Source organism: Ricinus communis, chromosome 4 (assembly GCF_019578655.1).
Source record: "Ricinus communis isolate WT05 ecotype wild-type chromosome 4, ASM1957865v1, whole genome shotgun sequence".
Taxonomy (NCBI): domain Eukaryota; kingdom Viridiplantae; phylum Streptophyta; class Magnoliopsida; order Malpighiales; family Euphorbiaceae; genus Ricinus; species Ricinus communis.
Window position 1 is genome coordinate 24,196,079 of NC_063259.1, and position 18,804 is coordinate 24,214,882.

The 18,804-nt window shown below is 34.8% G+C and overlaps 2 protein-coding genes across 2 annotated transcripts; both read right to left on the reverse strand.

The window, feature by feature from the left end:
* Nucleotides 1-4,819: 4,819 nt before the first annotated feature.
* LOC8264649 (heat shock protein 90-5, chloroplastic) lies at nucleotides 4,820-11,590 on the reverse strand. The gene is made up of 18 exons (XM_048372742.1): nucleotides 11,190-11,590; nucleotides 10,682-10,755; nucleotides 10,217-10,342; nucleotides 10,034-10,127; nucleotides 9,841-9,924; nucleotides 9,575-9,718; nucleotides 9,242-9,358; nucleotides 8,768-8,815; nucleotides 8,597-8,677; nucleotides 8,298-8,402; nucleotides 8,076-8,216; nucleotides 7,718-7,888; nucleotides 7,378-7,632; nucleotides 6,804-6,906; nucleotides 6,501-6,675; nucleotides 6,291-6,396; nucleotides 5,449-5,538; nucleotides 4,820-5,366 (listed from the first exon to the last, which is right to left on the reverse strand). The coding sequence occupies exons 1-18, from the start codon at nucleotides 11,469-11,471 to the stop codon at nucleotides 5,160-5,162; spliced, it is 2,403 nt and encodes an 800-aa protein (XP_048228699.1). The 5' UTR covers nucleotides 11,472-11,590; the 3' UTR covers nucleotides 4,820-5,159.
* Nucleotides 11,591-12,582: 992 nt separating this feature from the next.
* LOC8272797 (alpha/beta hydrolase domain-containing protein 17B) lies at nucleotides 12,583-16,134 on the reverse strand. Its single transcript, XM_002535070.4, has 6 exons — nucleotides 14,915-16,134; nucleotides 14,748-14,784; nucleotides 13,883-14,119; nucleotides 13,750-13,797; nucleotides 12,905-13,359; nucleotides 12,583-12,799 (listed from the first exon to the last, which is right to left on the reverse strand). The coding sequence occupies exons 1-6, from the start codon at nucleotides 15,220-15,222 to the stop codon at nucleotides 12,727-12,729; spliced, it is 1,158 nt and encodes a 385-aa protein (XP_002535116.2). The 5' UTR covers nucleotides 15,223-16,134; the 3' UTR covers nucleotides 12,583-12,726.
* Between the last annotated feature and the right edge of the window lie 2,670 nt (nucleotides 16,135-18,804).

The following is an 18,804-nucleotide window of genomic DNA, read 5'->3' on the forward strand; positions in this document are numbered from 1 at the left end:
AATTGATCAACAGCTGCAATTAGGGAGTCGCCAGGGAAATAGGAAATATGCAATGGAGGTGGCATTCCATAAACAATTTCGAAAGGGGTTGCAGGAACAGAGTTGTGATAGTTCATGTTGTACCACCATTCCGCTAATGGCAACCATTTAAGCCAAGATTAAGGAGTATTACCCATCATTTATCTCAAATAAGTTTCTAAACATTGGTTGACTACCTCAGTTTGGCCATCTGTCTATGGATGATAAGCAGTGGATCGTTTCAGCTCAACCCCTTGCAGCTTAAACAACTCATCCCAGAAATTGCTAATAAATATAGGGTCGCTGTCACTCACGATGGACGCTGGCATGCCATGGAGTTTAAAGACATTATCAAAGAACAATTGAGCTACAATAGTGGCTGTATAAGGATGACTAAGAGCCAGAAAATATGCATATTTGCTCAAACTGTCAACAACAACCAGAATAACATCCTTCCCTTTAGACAATGGTAGCCCTTCAATGAAATCCATACTGAGGTCGGTCCAAATTCCTTCTGGAACAGGCAGGGGCTATCTCAAGCCGGGAGTGTTAACATTTTCAAGTTTATAAACTTGACAAGTGGGACAAACTCGAATATGGTTCCTGACGTCTTTCTCCAATCCTTTCAAATAGAATTAAAGTTGTAGCCTCTTAACTGTGGCCTGAACTCCGGAGTGTCCCCCTATGGGAGAATTATGAAACAGTTGCAAATTTTGTTCTTTGACAAAACATGATTGCCTACCACCAATTGCCCTTTTCTGCGCAAGATACTAGAAATCCAAGTGTATGGGCTGTCAAGTAATTGTTGTTGTTGTAACTTGGAAACCAAATTCTGTATATCATTATCCATGGACCAGCTAGCTTCAATTTCTGAAAATAATTCAGTGGCTGCTGAGGATATAGTCAGAACTGATAATTCATGACTGTGTATGCGAGAGAGAGCATTTGCTGCAATATTTTCTTTTCCCTTCTTATAAGTAATCTCAAAATCGTAACCGAACAGCTTAGCCATGTATTTCTGCTGGTTGCTAATTGTTATCCGTTGCTCCAGTAAGAATTTTTAAACTGTGGTGGTCGGTCTTGATGAGAAAGTGCCTGCTACATAGGTAATGATCCCTTTTTTTTTTACAGTAAAGATAACGGCGAGGAGTTCTTTCTCATAAACAGAGAGAGACAAATGCTTGAAAGCCAAGAATTTACTGATAAATGCAATAGGACGGAAATCTTGCATTAAGACGGCGCCTATGCCCGTGTCACAAGCATCTGTTTTTACTACAAAAAGCTTATCCAAAGATGGAAGAGTTAGTACCAGAGCTGTGGTTAACGCTTCCTTCAATTTATCAAAAGCTTTTTGGGCATTGGAGTTCCAACAAAAGGCATCTTTTTTTAGTAATTCAGTCAAGGGTTTACCGATAATTCCATAGCCTTGTATGTACCTTCTATAGTACCCAGCTAATCCAAGAAACCCCCTCAATTTTTTTTAAAGTTAAAGGTACAGGCCAAGATTGTACAACAGTAATCTTTTTAGGGTCAATTGCCACCCCTGCAGCTGAGATAAAGTGTCCTAAATATTCCACTGAAACTCCCCCAAACATACATTTACTAAGTTTAGCAACCAGTTTATGTTCCACCATTTTATCAAAAACCACTTTCAGATGTTGCAAATGTGTCTCCAAGCTATTGCTGTAAATAAGTATATCATCAAAGAAAACTAAAACAAACTTTCTAAGATAAGGCCTGAATATGTCATTTATAAGGCTTTGGAAGGTGGATGGTGCATTAGTGAGCCCAAAAGGCATAACAAGAAATTCATAATGGTCATCATGAGTCCTAAAGGCTGTTTTATGAACATCTAAAGGAAGCATTATGATTTGGTATAACCAAATCTAAGATCAATCTTAGTAAAAATAATTGCCCTATGCAACTCATCTAATAGCTCCTCAATTACAGGAATGGGAAATCGATCCTTGATGGTGTTTTTATTCAACTCTCTATAATCAATGCACATTCGCCAAGTATTATCTTTTTTCTTAACTAAGACAATAGAAGAAGAGAAAGAACTCATACTAGGCTGAATCACACCACTATCCAGTAATTCCTTCACCATTTTCTCAATAACATCCTTTTGCAAAGAAGAGTGTCTATAAGACCTAACATTAATTGGTTTAGCCCCTTCAACCAATAGGATTCTATGGTCATGAGATCTATGAGGAGGTAATCCCTTAGGCTCTTCAAATATATGATTATACTTTTCAAGTAATAAAGAAATTTGAGGTTGGTTTACCTTCAAATTGAGAAGTGTTTGCTGGATGATCCCTGCCTGAGAACTAGCTATATTTGCAGGAGAAGTTACACAACCAGACTTGGATATTTGTTGAACATGTAGAGCATATAGGGTTGTATGGTCAGAGTGCATTATCATCTTATTGATGGTGTTTTCTAAAACTTGTTGAACTTTGGTCTCCTGATTTCCATACAGCCTGTGAGTTTGCCCTTCCAGGTTGAACTCCATTATCAACTCATAGAAATTGAACATGATGTTACCAAAGGAGGAGAGCCATTTAATTCTAAGGACCATATCGCAACCACCAAGGGGCATCACCCAAAAGGTGCAGAAAATATTATACCCTGCATTTTCCGATTAAACTGGTCATAACCCTGGTTACACACCATCTCTTGCCCATTAGCAACTGTAATGTACACTGGTTCAATGGGGTTTAGTTGACAACCAATTCTTTTAGCAGTAGCAAGATCTAAAAAATTGTGGGTACTACCGAAGTCGATTAGCACATGAATTAGTTACTTTTACATGTTCCCTTCACTCTCATGGTCTGAAATGGCTTTTGATAGATACCACCCATAGCGTGTAATGAAATCGTTAGAAACTGATCTGTTATCTCCGTATCCTACTGCATTTCCTCTGTGATTTCACCATTTTTTTTCTGGAAAATCTTGCACTGTGACCATATGCAACTGTTTCTTTTTGCATTGGTGCCTCGGAACAAACTTCTCAAATCACCAGAAATAAAGCTTTTTTGCTCGTTTTTCATTGATTTCCTCATCTGTTAATCTTCTAGTTCTTGGGTTAAAGGGTTTAGGGTTATTGTATTTAGATCCATGGGTATTTGTTTGATAGTTCTGGTTTGATTTGTAGGTATGTGAGTTAGTATTTGGAATAGTATTTGGAGTAGGAAGGAGAGGTAGTCTGGGTGTTGGTAGGATTGATGGTTTGGTCAAAGGGCTTTTGGTGTATTTAGTGGCCTGTAAATATGAATCTTGCATCCGAGCTAGAGCATAGGCTTGTCGTACACTGGTGGGATTCAACATTCGAATAGGGATTCTCAACTCCTCCTTTAATCCACTCAAAAAACAGCTAAGTGAATATTCCTCACTTAATGTAACCTTGTGAGAGAGCACATCAAATTCTTCCAAGTAATCTGATACTGACCCAATTTGAACGAGCATTTTTAAATCAGCCATAGGGTCCTCATAAGCTCGTACCCCAAATCTACACTTGATTGCTCGAACATAATCATCCCAAGGAGGTTCTCCCAACTCACCTCTGTTTTTAATGAATGTTTGATGCCATTGCAAAGCTCGTCCCTCTAAGTGAATCGAAGCCAGCCTAACTTGTGAATTGCTTGGAGTTTGATCAATCTGAAAAAACCTGTCACATTTAAACAACCACCCTTTCACATCTTCCCCATCAAACTGCAAAAATTCAACCTTAGTAAATCTGAAAGCTAAGTGATAATTAGTATTGCGAGTGCCTTCCTGTATATAGTCAGTAGTGGAAGTATGAGTTGGAAAACCAGAACTAGAATTAGATGAAGATAAAATATTGTTACCAGGCTACCTTGAGTTCATCAGTGCTCGAATCTCATTCATCGTCAAAGTCATGGATTGATCATGTTTCTTGCTAAGATCAATTATGGCCTGGTCTTGTTTTGTTACAGAGTCCAAAAGAACCTTGTTGTTCTCAGATAGCATTTCTCGCACCATCGATTTAATAGACTCTTCCATTTTCTTAAATTCTTGAGATCTGGTGTTATTTGAAACAGCCATGACTGTCAAGATTTACAGATGTAATAAGAAGAAGAAAAATTTGATGATGGGTTATTTGATCAGAACTGCTCTGATATCATATGATACCGATACAATAAAAATAAGAGAAATAAGAAGAAAGGAGAAAGGAATTTCATATGGAAAGAGGGAAAAGAAGCTTCTCATTTATGTTCATAGTAAGTAGCACGAGGAATACATCAATCGAATGGGAATATATACTGCAATTCCATTCCTGAATTTTAGAAGACAACTCATCAACAATAACAGAAATCTGACATATAACAATAATAAAGAAATAGACAACTAACAAGAGACACCTGTCTTTCTATTTACACAAATATTTTCTACAAAACATACAACTTCTAATTTATTCATTTATTTAATACATCGTGATTTTTATTTTTATTTTTGATATTACAACACTAAATAATGTTTCTATTTATGAAACTTTTCAAAAAATAAAATAAAATAAACTAGTGATTTCCCATGGAATCATAGCCTCAGAGCACTTCTCCTATTTTAATGGTTAAACAGATCTTTTTGTCTATGCCATGGCGCTAACATGTTGAAAATGCTAAATGAAAAAGATTTGTTCTTTTTGGCCATTTTTCCCTTTAATTCACTGGATACTTTTCCAATTGAATTAAAGAATACTCCCTGTATGCTTTAGGAACAACATTATGGATCACAGAATATACATACTTCAGAAACCAATAATAGGCATGAATCAAAGATCTAAAACTATAAGTTCTTATTTTTATAAGTTTCTGAGAAGATAAAAGACAAATCCTGTTGTTTTCTATTAAATGGCATTTGTGAAGAGCATTAAAAGAATGCAGTTCTGCTATTTGTCTTCACCCCATCAAATTGACAAACATCTAATCCCTAACAATTTATCTCCATTCTCTTGAACTATAAATCATAATCAGCTTCCTTCTCACACAAGATTCACCCCTGCCCTTCGCTCTCTTCTGACTTCCTTCTGTCTCTTTATCTATAGCCTCTGCATCATTTCCCCACTATTTCGCTAGCGATTAATGTAATGATCCTCCAAAATTGTCTAATATGTCTACAGTTCAATCATTCCAAGGATCACTCTCTGCCCTAACTTCTGATGGTTCTATAACTTCTGGCTCCGAGACCGCATCTACATTGGCATCAGATTCTGCAGCATTATCCTCGTTTGCCTCTGCTGCGTCGTCTTCAGATCTACCCCATCTCCCTCCAAGTGCCATAGCCATCATTTCATATATCTTATTACCTAATTCAGCTGGGCTGTCAGGCTGCAACAATACAGGAAAGGTATGAGTAACTTCAAAACTATGCATAATTGCGTACAAATGCCTGCATGTAGAAAATCCTCACCGAGAATCCACTAGATATCAATGCTGTGTCATATAGGAGGTCAACAGCTCTCTTGGCGTCACTGCTATCAGGTGCATTTTTGCAGGCAGCCTGTAAAGTTCAACAGCAAAGACATTAAGAAAATTGAAAGTAGAAAGAAACTCATCAGAATATTTCAGCTGCAGTCCCGCAACCATAAAATTTATATACAGGGCACTGCTTGCGTCCCATATCGACATTATCTTATATGTAAATCAAAAATCAAGAAACTCATCAGGCTATTTCAGCTGCAGTCCCACGACCATAAAATTCATATACAGGATACCACTTACATCCCATATCGACATTATCTTATATGTAAATCTAAAGTGAATTACGATATTACAGATATCAAATCACTATGGGCTGCTCAAAATTTATTGATGATAACATACACGCAATTCACATCCAAAATCACTCTGCCGTATTACCAAACAGTAGCTACTTCCTTAACTGCTAGTACTGATCAAATCAAATTACATATGCAAGCATATTAGTGCCTCAATTTTCTAAACATTTCTCAGTGAGTGATGGAAAGAATGCCATAAATCCTCTCTTCCTATGATCTTGCTTCCCATGAGAAGTTTGAATTCTTCCAACCTTAGTATTCACAAATAACACCACAACTGCACTGTTTCATCATTTTCTACTAAATGCAGCCAATTTAAAGTTACACTTCAACATCAGTAGCTTGTTTTACTTTATGAATTATTTAATAAGAAATAAATTTTTTTCTGTAAATAAATAACAAGTAGCAGCAAAGCTTCATCACATTAACCAGCAAAGCTTCATCACATTAACCAGCATGGAGTAGAATTGTTTACGTTTAAGTCTTTAATGATAGGGTGGTCTGGATTAATTTCCAGTATTCTCCTTCCCCTCATGAACTCCAAGCTGGAAGTGTCTCCAAGAGCTTGTGCTTTCATCAACCTACAGAAAGAGGAAAACTTTGAAACAAGATGACAAGATGTGCTTGCGGTTTGTACTCTTATCTTTTGGGGAGAAGGTTTGAGGTTATTAAAAGACATTCCTACCTTTCCATATTGGCTGACCATCCAAACTTGCCAGAAACAAGAACACATGGAGATGAGCTTAGACGCTTTGAAACTTGGACTTTGGCTACCTTGTCACCAAGTTGCTGCTTTACCCAATCACATAGAAGAATGTATTCCTGCTTTGTTTCTCTTTCCTTGACCTCGTCCTCATCACCTGGTATTGCATCATATCTCGTTAGCAAAGATGTGCATTGCAGCACCCACAAAACAGGAGCAATGAGTATGGGGAAGGAAAAATTTTGAACAGATGCTTGTAATAATATAGAAGTTGCAAGTTCCAACCAAGTTCTAGGTCTTCCTTGCTGATATCAACAAATTTCTTTTCTTTGTAGGTCTGCAGGTTCTGGATGGCAACTTCATCAATAGGCTCAATCAAATAAAGAACCTAAAAAGAAAATAAAAGTTATAAAAAAATAACACATAAGAATATAGGAAGATAAGAAGAAAAAAGGCAGTTGCCTCTACCAATAAAAGTAGCCAAGAATTTGAGGCATATTTATAAAGGAAATATTAGACAGGTAAGGAAAAAAGAAAACAAAACAACATAATCCACTAATACCAGCAGCAACCAGGCAAAAAAGAAAGGAAAACAGAAACTACAAGTATTAACTTTATTGATGTACATATGTATTAGTTTCATCAGATCAGCTGAAAAACACTTGGACCTGCTTCTCATAACTCTGTTTCAGTATTTATTATTTAATGTATTGTTTGACATATTTATTCTACACACATGAATGCTTATATCACATTTATCTCCTTTGGTTAGTCTAAATCACTTTAAACTAAGGAAACAAGCAGTTAATGCTTGCGAATAACCATTCAAGTAATAGGATCGCCAAAATCTGCAAGTTACCTCAATGCCTTTTTGAACCAACTTCTCCAAGAACGGAGCAGACTTGGCACTTTTCAAGCTGTCTGTTGCCAAGTAATAGATAGCTTTTTGGTTCTCTCCCATGTTCTCAACGTATTCATCCAAGGTTGTGAGATCATCCTCACTTTTGGAAGAGTGGAAGCGCAGCAGTGGAGTTATGCGCTTGTGATTACCAGTGTCCTCAATGCATCCTAATTTCAGAAACCTGCCAAAATTCTCCCAAAATTTCTTGTAATCCTGAAATCACATGAACCATAACCACGTTCCTTAGAAAAACTCGAATCACATGTGGAAACAAAATATATAGAGATCGGTTGCTAACCTCCTTATTTTCACTTTCAGAGAGCTCTTGAATCATGTCAAATGTTTTCCTGACAAGTCTCTTTCTCATTATTCTTACAATACGACTCTCTTGAAGAATTTCTCGAGAGACGTTAAGAGGAAGATCATCAGAGTCCACCACACCCTTCACAAAGCTCAGATACCGTGGAAACTGCCAGAAAAAACACTTATTCCTTTAAGAAAATTATAACCTAATATTTGCAAGCATAAAAAACTTTATCTAATGTTTACAAAAGCTAGTCATCTGCGTTTACATTCCATGGAAAGCTGTTTAACATATAACTATTGACAAAGAGATTCTTTAGAGTTTTAAGCTATCAAGTCATGGCAACGCTTACCAGCTCTCCATCAAAATCATCTGAGATAAACACACGCTTCACATACAAGCGTATATTCTTTGTTTTTGGATTTATAACTTCCTCATTGTTAAGAGGCCCCATTCCAGGAATATATAGAACGCTCCTAAACTCCACCTCTCCCTGCAGAGATGTCAAAGTACAATTCATATGTAAACCAATATGAGTAAACTAAAGTAACCACGAAGGCAAAACATTTGATACCTCTGTGGTAAAGTGTGTGTATGCAAGTGGATCCAAGAATTCATTAAATGTTTTCTTGTAGAACTCCTGGTACTCATCCTTCTCAACTTCCTTTGCATTTCGCATCTGCAATATACCAATTAGAAACAAAATATAATGCACAATAATCAGTGAAGCTATAGACAAAGCATCCTCATAGAGGAAAAAGAAAGAAAGCAGAGAGGTATGTAGTTGTGAACCACTTTTCTCTCTTTTGAGTAAAGCAAGATCCATAACTATGACTCAGTACAATGTCCTTAATTATCATTGCAGGTACTAACCCATATCGGTTTTGTTTCATTGGCTAACTCCCAGTCCCAATACTTCTCAGTTTTAGTTTTCTTTGTCTTTTTCTTCTCGCCCTGCAACAGTTAAGTAAACCAACTTACATGCCACAGTAAAACCAGAACAATATCCACAGAAGCACACTCAGAACTGCTAAGCTAATTTACCTCTGGTTGTTCTTCTTCTCCTTCCTTTGGTTCTTCCTCCTCTTCCACCTGCCAAAATCTCAATTTAGTAAGGACTGTTTCATTAGGAATTGAATTTACCGTTACAAAGGACATCTCAGAATTATAGTAAAATGAAAGAGCCAACTATGATAGATGTGAAGGACACATAATCATAAAAAGATTGCTAGGGCCAGAGATTCTTAAAAAGAAGTTTTAAAAGACCGCCAGGTATCAAAACAATTATTTTATGCTCCAGTAAAGCCAACCCCGAGTCCCAAAAAAGCCCCACGATAAAAAATTTAAATTAAAAAAAAAGGGAAGAAACAGCACCCCCTTTCCTTGCCAGTTTGTAAAGAACAGAGAGCATACTACACATGAATATCTAAGTAGCCATCCATCATTTAATTATATGGGAATGTCCAATAGCCTCAAAGATTCAAAGGTAAGGGAGACATTTGCTGTAGACATTCTCACCTCAATGGTCCTTGATTTTTCTTGCCATGTATAGATGGGGAAAGAAACAAACTGTGAGTAGTTCTTCACCAAACCCTGAATTCTAGCTGGATCTGAAAATTCATATTTATCATCCTCCTACATGAAAGCCATGATATGTTAGGCTATTTTAGGTCTAAAATAACAATATTGGAAATAAGCCTATATTCCAAGTTAGAAGTAGATAGAACAATATGGTCCCTTAAGAAACAAGAAGAGAGACCACTAGTGCTGTATGGTATTATTGCCTTCTAAGATTATGCTGAAAAAATATTTTCCATTCGAATTATACATAAATCCAAAAGGCTAAAGTACCCTTAGATAAAGTGTAATTTGTGTTCCACGACGTAGAAGCTTTTCAGTATCAGTTTCTTCCTTAATCACATATGAGCTACTATCAGCTACTGATTCCCAGATATATTGCTTGTCTGACCTTGGGCTCTTTGTCGAAACAACAACCTGATTGCACATAAATTTTAACAAAAAGCTTCATCAACCATCTATCTGCTTTCTGCAACAAATTAATATGAAAACATAGTATTGCAGCATATCAAAAAGAAATTGTAAAAATCATGAAGCACCTTCTCAGCCACAAGGAAAGCAGAATAGAACCCAACACCAAATTGACCAATCAAACCATTGTCCGCCCCAAGATCTTGGTTTTCCTGCATATGCCAAAGAATACTAAGTGACAACTCAAACATATGTCAGAGAATAAGTGTCACTGTGCCACTACATGCTGAAGTTCACAAAACTGGAGGATAAACAAATCACCTTAAGAGCCTTCAGGAATTTTGAAGTGCCACTCTGAGCAATAGTTCCTAGACAGTCAATAAGCTCTTCCTTTGTCATTCCAATGCCAGAGTCTCTGCAATTTAAAGGATTTCAACCCATTCAGCTTCTTAACATCTTTTCTCTTTTGATGAAAAAATAGTGAAAGAAGTAATTGTAACATACGATATAGTGATGGTCCCATTGTCAGGATCAGGTCTTATGCGTATCTCCAAGTCACCAGCATCTCCTAGCAAAGAGGGCTCAGTCACGCTTAAGAATCTCAACTTATCTAAAGCATCACTTGCATTGCTGGAGCATAAAAACAGAAACAAGTCAAGATATTGTAAAATGAGAGACTGCCACTTGCTGGCTTATGCACATTAGCAAAAAAGAAAACAAATTCGAGAAGCTAAGAAAAATAAGTCATTTCTTCAAGTAAATAAAGAAGCCTCTACTGGCAAGCCACCTGTTTCATCTCATCTCATGTCAAGGTTCAGGATTAACCAACAAAAAAAAAAAAAGAACAACTTACACCGTAGCCTATATTATGAAGTGCCTGGGACTTGACAAATATTAGAGTAAGAAACTATTCATCACTAACACACGTTATTCTAATTTTTGCTTTGGCCAATCAGACAACCTTCTCACCTCACAAGCTCCCTAAGGAATACTTCCTTGTGGCTGTAGAGACTGTGAACTATCAAATCCAACAAGCGACTAACCTGAAATGATTAAAATCGTCAATGTTAGTCCTTACAACAAGATTTAACTCCCACCTGAGCACAACATAACAGAACTCGATGATGTAAAGAGTGCCAAAAAAAAAGCCTCAACTTCTATACTCGTATTATCGTATAGACCAATAACTAATGCCCCAATAAAAATTCTATTCAAACGGCTTCCTCAATAACATCCACAAATAGAAAAAGAACCTTGACGATTCTCTTTCTTAAAGAGTTCATTTACGTCCCTTCATAATTTTGACCCAGAAGTTTCAAAATTGCAGGTAATTAGCGCCAAAGATTAACTATTTGAATATCAAGAAACAAACTTTCATCAAGTGGGTTAAAGTAAAACCAACCAGACTCAATTAGCACAAACTCACACCCAATTAGCTAAAAGCTCCAAATTGACCAAAGAGAAAAAAGAGACCCACCTCAGCTTGATACTCAAACTTCTCACCAGAAGTATCAGAGGCTTCTTTCTCAGCGACAGCAGCCTCACACCTGACAGCAAACCGATTATTTCGTTTATCAAGCTTCCATTTTAGACCAGAGCAAGAAAAGCCCTTTCTGAGACCATTATTATTGATTTGTGGCAAAAATGGACTTCCTAGATTAAAGGACCTGTTACTTGGGTGTTTAAGTGAAAAGGGTGTTGAAGAAGGAAGATAGAGTAAAGAAGCAGTAGATAAGCTTCTGCTTAGAACTGGAGCCATTAAACCCTAATCAGATAGAGAAAGGAGAGAAATCTTATTTGGGTTTGTGTTGCGTTTATGTATGAAAACCCTCGAGGGGTTTAAGGGGAAGAGAAGAGGGTTCTAGAAGAAACGTGACATTAACAATGTTGGGGGTTTTTTGGTTGTTTTACTTCTTTCTTGGAGGTTTCTGTTTGGTATTGTAAGGCCTTGATATTGCCATCTCAGCTCCAACAATATCCTTTTCATTTTTTCTTTTAAAAAAAAAAATCAATTATTGGAGAAAAAAAAAAGGTGTGACTATACTTTCTTCTGCCTTTTTCTGAGGGATTTTATGAAGATGTTCATCTTCAGTGGTCAAACCATAAGAGTAGTGTTATAGAGCACTGAAGCAAATTATAGAATGATAAAAAATGGCAGGACAGAATTTGAAATTAATTAGATAGCTCTTGAGTAAATTAATGAAAAATAATTCGTGTGCTTTCAATAAAGAAGACATAGGTTTCTTTTTTCTTTTTGATATATCATAAAGAAAAGAAAAAAGTAACCATCTAATTATCACACTTTCTTATCCTTTACAATTAATTTTACCAAAAACACAGTATTTTGGGACTTTGGCACCAGCCCACAACTGGAGTCAAGATTTTTCAGTCTATTTGCTTGGGGACTCCTTCACTTTTCTATACCAATGTTGATACTCATGATAGAATTCTTTTTCTACTTCAATTGTCTACTGAAATCCCGATTGGGATGGAAAAGGAGTACAAACTTTTTGTGTCCCCTTGTCCTGTCAAACAAAATGTTGAACAGTGTTGCTAGAATTGCCAATCTTGCGATTGCAGACTTGCAAGTTTTTCAACTAGCCCTTAAAAGGTAGGCGTTTAAGGCTTCATATGCGCATATCCTGTTCTCATATGAGTGATGCAGGACATCGAGAGAGCAACAAAAGTTTCCACCTTTCCCTGAAGTGGTCCATATCCGCCATTGGCAATCTACTATGTGATCAAAGTAAAAGAGCCGGGACTTTTTCAGGTGCATTTTTGGCTCCTGATTACAAAGACTTGGAATTGCATGAAAGTAAACCGAGTCAGATAGCAGAAGAGAAGATCTTTTATGATCATTGGCAGAAAGATGCAAAAAGAGCCTAGCTAGTTTAATTACTTGCTTATGCGTGCATTACAGAAGTAATAAAGTCAGCACTTCCATCTACAATATCTCAACCAATAAACCAAGCAGAGAGCTATGCAAATTAAGGATATTACAATAGAGACAACCCTTAGGCTTCCGAAGCTGTCTGCTTCAGACAATCAACATTGCACAATCCAACAGATCTAACCATATCTCCCAACCTGTCATTACCAGGCAAGGACAAATGATCAAGAATCAACACATCATAAACATGAAGTTCAAGAAAAACCATATCCTAGACTAGTTGGTTAGTTAGTTTGACTTACCGATCGAAGCTGTTCCTTGCTCTTTCAGGCTGATCCGTGCTGTTTCTTGCTTTCGCTGCACGATCAATGCTCTTTCTTGACTTCTCTCTTCTATCAGTGCTGCCTCTTCCTTTTTCTCTACTATCTGTACTCAGCCTCGTCTTTTCTCTCTGCCCAGTACTTGGTCTAGCTTTCTCTTTATGATCTGTGCTTGGCCTTGATTTTTCCTTATTGGAATCTGGAACGTTCGCTGGCTGCTGCTCAGGTTGATCTGCACTTTGTTCGGATACATTTCTAAGATGCGGTGGCAGTTTCTCAATGGCGGATATGAACTTCCTGAGGTGCCTTAAGTACTCCGGATAGAGTTCTAAATTGCAGTGATTTCCTCCTTTGAGCCACAAAGGTTCATATTTTTCTTTACAGAGCTCCCACAACTGCTTCCCATGGGAAAAATCCACAACGTCATCTTCAGTTCCCTGCAATTAATAGCAGGGCAATTGTATTATCATAACAGCTACTAGCTGCAAGCTACATTCATTTAGTCTGTCTTAAGTTACAGGAATTCATTCAGTGGTTTTATGGCTATAGTTCTTCTCGCTTAAGATACTTGTGGTTTATTTCGGTTTAATTCGCTTCCCCTGGGATCCGAACTCATAAACTCAAACCACAATGATAAATTTCCTAGTTTAAGGTACCCAGTTTTTTAGTACATCCCGTGTCTGAAATTTCAATTCTTCATATAAAGGGCACCAGTCCTATACTGTAGGCAACACTTCCGCAAGCCTTGCAGAGTTGATCAGACTAAAATTGTATAGAAAGTATTTGAGATATGCCTTTTGCACGATAGAACTAGAAGGAATACTCACATGAATTACCAGAACTGGGCAGTTGACTAGTGGAATTTTATCAATGTTCTGTAATAAAAACTATAAATGGTTACACGAAAAAGAATACAAATGAACTTCAATAAACTAGTAGACCAAATGTGGATGTACAAACCTTATAAATGTCAAACCAAAAAGTTTTCTTAACAGGGTACATGACCCTAAGCCCAGACAAGATAGGACTATGAAGAATCACAGCTCGTAATTGGGGCAAACGAGTAGCCAATTCAAGAGTAGGTCCACTTCCTACTGATTGGCCATACAATATTATGTCTTCCTCTTTCACTCCATATGTCTCCTCCAGGCATTTGTATGCAGCCTCTATATCAGCATATGTGTCTTGTTCACTTGGCTATTTGGTATCAGTCCATTACAGTAAATCAGAAATCTTATATCACATATTGCCAAAAAATAGACAAAACAAGGCTCATTATTCTGGTCATATATTTGACCAATTTTGCTTATAAAATTTGCTTGCAGGATATAATATAATTGAACAGACGCAGCTATGATGAACTGTCAAAACACTAGGTATGTTCCTAAGCTCCTGATATCTATAATGCAAATGTCTTTAACTTGATACATAGATTGAGCAGGCCTGGCACTGTGATTAATCTTTTGTTTATAATTCAAGAAAGTCGTCCCTAACTACCCCTCTTCATTAAGAATTACCCCAAACTTCACTACTTTGTGTCAGTCTGCCAAATGTGATTAAGCCCGGTAAACAAAACAACATGGAAAATGGATATTTGACTCCAAATTACCATTTAGACAGGCCTAGATTCTTTTTTTCATAAAGTCCACTGTCCTTTGACTCTGTAAGTCCATGTGTATGAATAAACAACCACAGAGATTTTGTCCTCTACATATCAAGTTAAACAACAAGAAACAACAACTTGTCAACTCATTTTGACTACCACCCTCTAGCCATAAAGTTAATGTTTTATAAACTTTTTTTTCTTAAAAAAGAGAGTTTATACCTTGCCGGCAGACTGTCCATAACCAGAATAATCATACCTGAACAAACACCACCCAGAAAAAGAACATTCATTTCACAAAATATTTAAACCCTTTTCATCAATCAAGAAACAATAACATCTACTATTAAAGAAATGAAATAGATAAATAAATAAGAAGAATGACTAACCCCATAAGATTAACATTAAGGTGCAAACTAAGCTCAGTGAAAATATGATACATTTGACCAAGATCAGCAGCATTGCCATGAGAGTATAACACAGTCAAAGAGGCTGATGGGTGCTTTACGTACATAGCAATAATCTCATTCCCTTTCTTAGTACAAAGTCTCAACACATCAACGACGTTGTCTCTTTGCTGTACATCTGAAGAGATCCTTAGTTTCCCAGTTTCCTCATCAACGACTATGTTATAAGATGGTGGGTTTGGTGGGAAGAAGGCAAATTTTGCTGCCATTGAAGATGTTGCTGTTCCCATTTTAAACCTAAAAGGGTAGTAGTGATTCGATATTGTAGGTTTGGTTATGACAAGTGCATGGTTATAGTTTCAGTATATTTGTTTTTTTTTTTAAGACAATTTGAAGGGTTTCTTTTTTCTTTCTTCTGTTTCTCGGAGCGGCAGAGAGAGAAGAAAATAAAAGATAGGAAGTTGCGATTATTTATGATGTATGAGACAAATAGAAGTATGTTGCTTTGGTAGGATTTCTCTAGACTTTGTGTTTTGGTTGTTCTTCTTGTTTGTTTCTTGAGAAAATGGATGAAAATATATGGTTTTGTTCTTTTCGAGAAAGAGAGAGACATGGAATGGAAGGAACAAAATTAAAGGGAGGAATTATTGTTGGTTATTATTCACCAAGCCTAAATTTAAGCCTGCTATATGTTCTTTCCTTTTTTTTTTTTTTTTTTTTTTTTTTTTTTTGTGTGTGTTCTAACATAATATATATTTGAGAAATTACAAAGATTATACTTATAGTTTAACTAATTTTTTATTTTAAGTCCATAAGTTTTTTTAATAAATCAGTATATATAATTTTTTTCTGTTAACAAAATTCCATAGTACTTTCATAATAAAGTTAATGGCCTCTAACGACAGAAAAAGAAAGAAAAAGTACCAAGTAAAATATAAAATAAAAATATCATCAAAATTAAATAATATCTTGACATTACTAATCAAATAAATTAGATGTTGTAATTTATTAAAAAAAGACCATATACTTAAATTTGAAAGATTATTAAACTGCAAAAGAAAAATACCCAACCCATATTAAAACACAATTCTTGAGTTAATTTTGTTAATTTCCAAGTACATTTATACAGGCAGCAGTTAAGTAATTTTGGTCCAACACTTTCTTTTGAATTTGAACTTTCTTTCTTCTAGGAAATGGAACTCGATGTAATGAAATAAAGAGTACCAGATATCACTTGTGATTTGTAATTTGTTGATTGTAATTATGCATTATACTGTTCTAGCAATTAAAGCATTTAAAATAAAATTTATAATATGGATTAATTCATTAAGCTACTCAAGATTTTATATATAAAATTTAGTAATATGGAATAATTATGCACTAATAATTAATGAATCACTACTCATAATAAACTATTCAAGCTTTTTTTTCAAAAGAAAAAATGAAAGGTGAAATAGAAAGATAATGGTGCAAAATTACTTGATGGATAGAATCCTTCGAATCACTTTAGTTATTAATAGATTTTATTTCCTTTCTTATTTATATATTCAAATATTCAAGTTTTTCTTTTATTTTATTTTTTTTAAAGCGTTAATAAGTTTTAAATTTCACTGAACTAAAAAAGAAAGAAATTATCACGTATTTGGTTCATGATTTTTAATTCTATAAATCCACTTGTTGAAAGTTGTTGGCAATGGCTCTTGCTTTAGCGTATATTAGACAAAATATTTGAGAGAATAGAAAAGGGTTTTATGCTACCAAAAGTGGATGAATAATGAATTGAGTGGGACTTAAAAGACTTTAAAAATTCAAAGTAAATTAAATGGGTGGGACTGGTGTAGAGAATAAGAGGGAACACTTCATGATTACATATAAGTACATTACATTTTATTTTATTTTTCCTTTTGGGACTTTTTGAAATTGTGGCTCTTCTTAATTGCTTTTCATGGCAAAAGCCCTCAAATTTGAAAACAAGAATTACCGTTTCTTTGTTGTTATTTCTATTAAGTGTATCTTAAAGCTTCTAATCATATATATTAATCGTATAATGTCAAACCCATAAATAAAAATTACATAATTTCTTTTAACTAGGATTAATTTATAGACCAAAACTAATAAGAGAATGACACATATATATATATATAAGTACTTTATATTTTAATATTAGATGATTGACACATATTTCATCGTTTAAAATTAATAAATATGTATCAATCATCTATTAATTTGATATATAGATAGAAACATATACCAAATCTAGACAATAATTTTTATATTTTTATTTGACTTTAAAACAAGAATAATTCTTGATATATATATATATATATATATATATATATATATATATATATATTCTTCCTTCCTCCCAGTACCCAACATATAGATCCACTTCTAGAGAGGGAATATAAAAACGAAATACCATCTTAGGATTTTAAAAGAATAATATTAAGAAATTATAAATGAATCATCTTATTAATGAAAAGAATATTACTATACTCTATATCTTTTATTAATTATTTTTATCACGTCTCAATATTTCATTTATAAAATAACTAAACTAAAGTAAAATTAAAGTTGAATAATTGAGTTAAAATAAATTAAAATTTTGTTACTAAAAAGTGAGAATTTGTATGGTTATCCAGGTTTTTAAATAGGGTTACTTTTCCATAAGTTGTGTGGTTAGCTCAGTTGTTGTGTCATGATGAGTATAGAATCCATGGAGCCCAAGCGTGCGGTGCATGGCTGGTGGAAACATCTGCAACTACAAAAAGCTATCAAGAAGCTCCAGTCCATGCGACCAGACAATAAGTCTTCCTGCCTACGTTGGATAGTTATATATATATATATATATATATCTATCTTTCCCCCTTTAAAGGGAACTTGAACGCGGAGCGTGCATTGCCATGCTTTTCATGATACGCAGCGTACAGTCTGGTGTCTTATGATACAAAATGCCTTGTTTAATTCATATCTATATATAATTGCCTATATTTGAAATTTATCTTAAGTAGCAACATCGTTTTATTTTATTAAAAAATAAATTTATTCAAGTTATTTATTTCTAATACTAAACTGTGTTATTACTTTATGGTGAAATAATTATATAATCTGCAATTTATTAAACGTTCTAAATCGGATAATTTTTCTCATTATTTATCCTATAAAAATAAAATGTGAGTGGTTTTCTTCCTGCTTCTTTAAGTCCGACACTATTTTGCCTTTATTATGAATATTTTATATTTTGCTATTGAATATGAATATTTTTTATATTTATATATATATATAAATATTTTATATTTTATTATTAAATAAATAATATATTTTTATTATTTAAAATTAATATATTTCGACTATCTATTGATTTTGGGTAAACCCTAAAACACACGACAAACTTAAATAAAAGAAATCCCTATCTGCAAACGGTGCTCAAGTATCTTATATGGAAGGAAAAAAAAAAAAAAATGGGTGGTGGTTGAGGCTCTTGGACATGTTGAAAGGTTGAGGGCAAACAACAAATGGGTCCAGGCCAGAGTATTTGCTGGTCTTGGGCTGACCATTGGAAATCAGTTGAAATTGTTAGTACATTTCATCACATGAATTTATTTCTTCAAGGTCACCTCTTCGATTTCAAAGTCATCAAAAATCGTCAATGTGAAATGAAGTAGCACAGATTTAGAGAATCCTAGTTTGAATTAAGAGTTCCGAATTCAAACATTTTGGTCTTATTTACACTTTATATATTCAAATAAGGATATCGGTACATTAGTTTTATGGTTGCTATACATCAGTTTTACGGTTGCAGATAAAATTAAAAATTGAATTATTTGTCATACATTAAAAAAGTATAAGTATAAGAAAAGAAATTATAACAT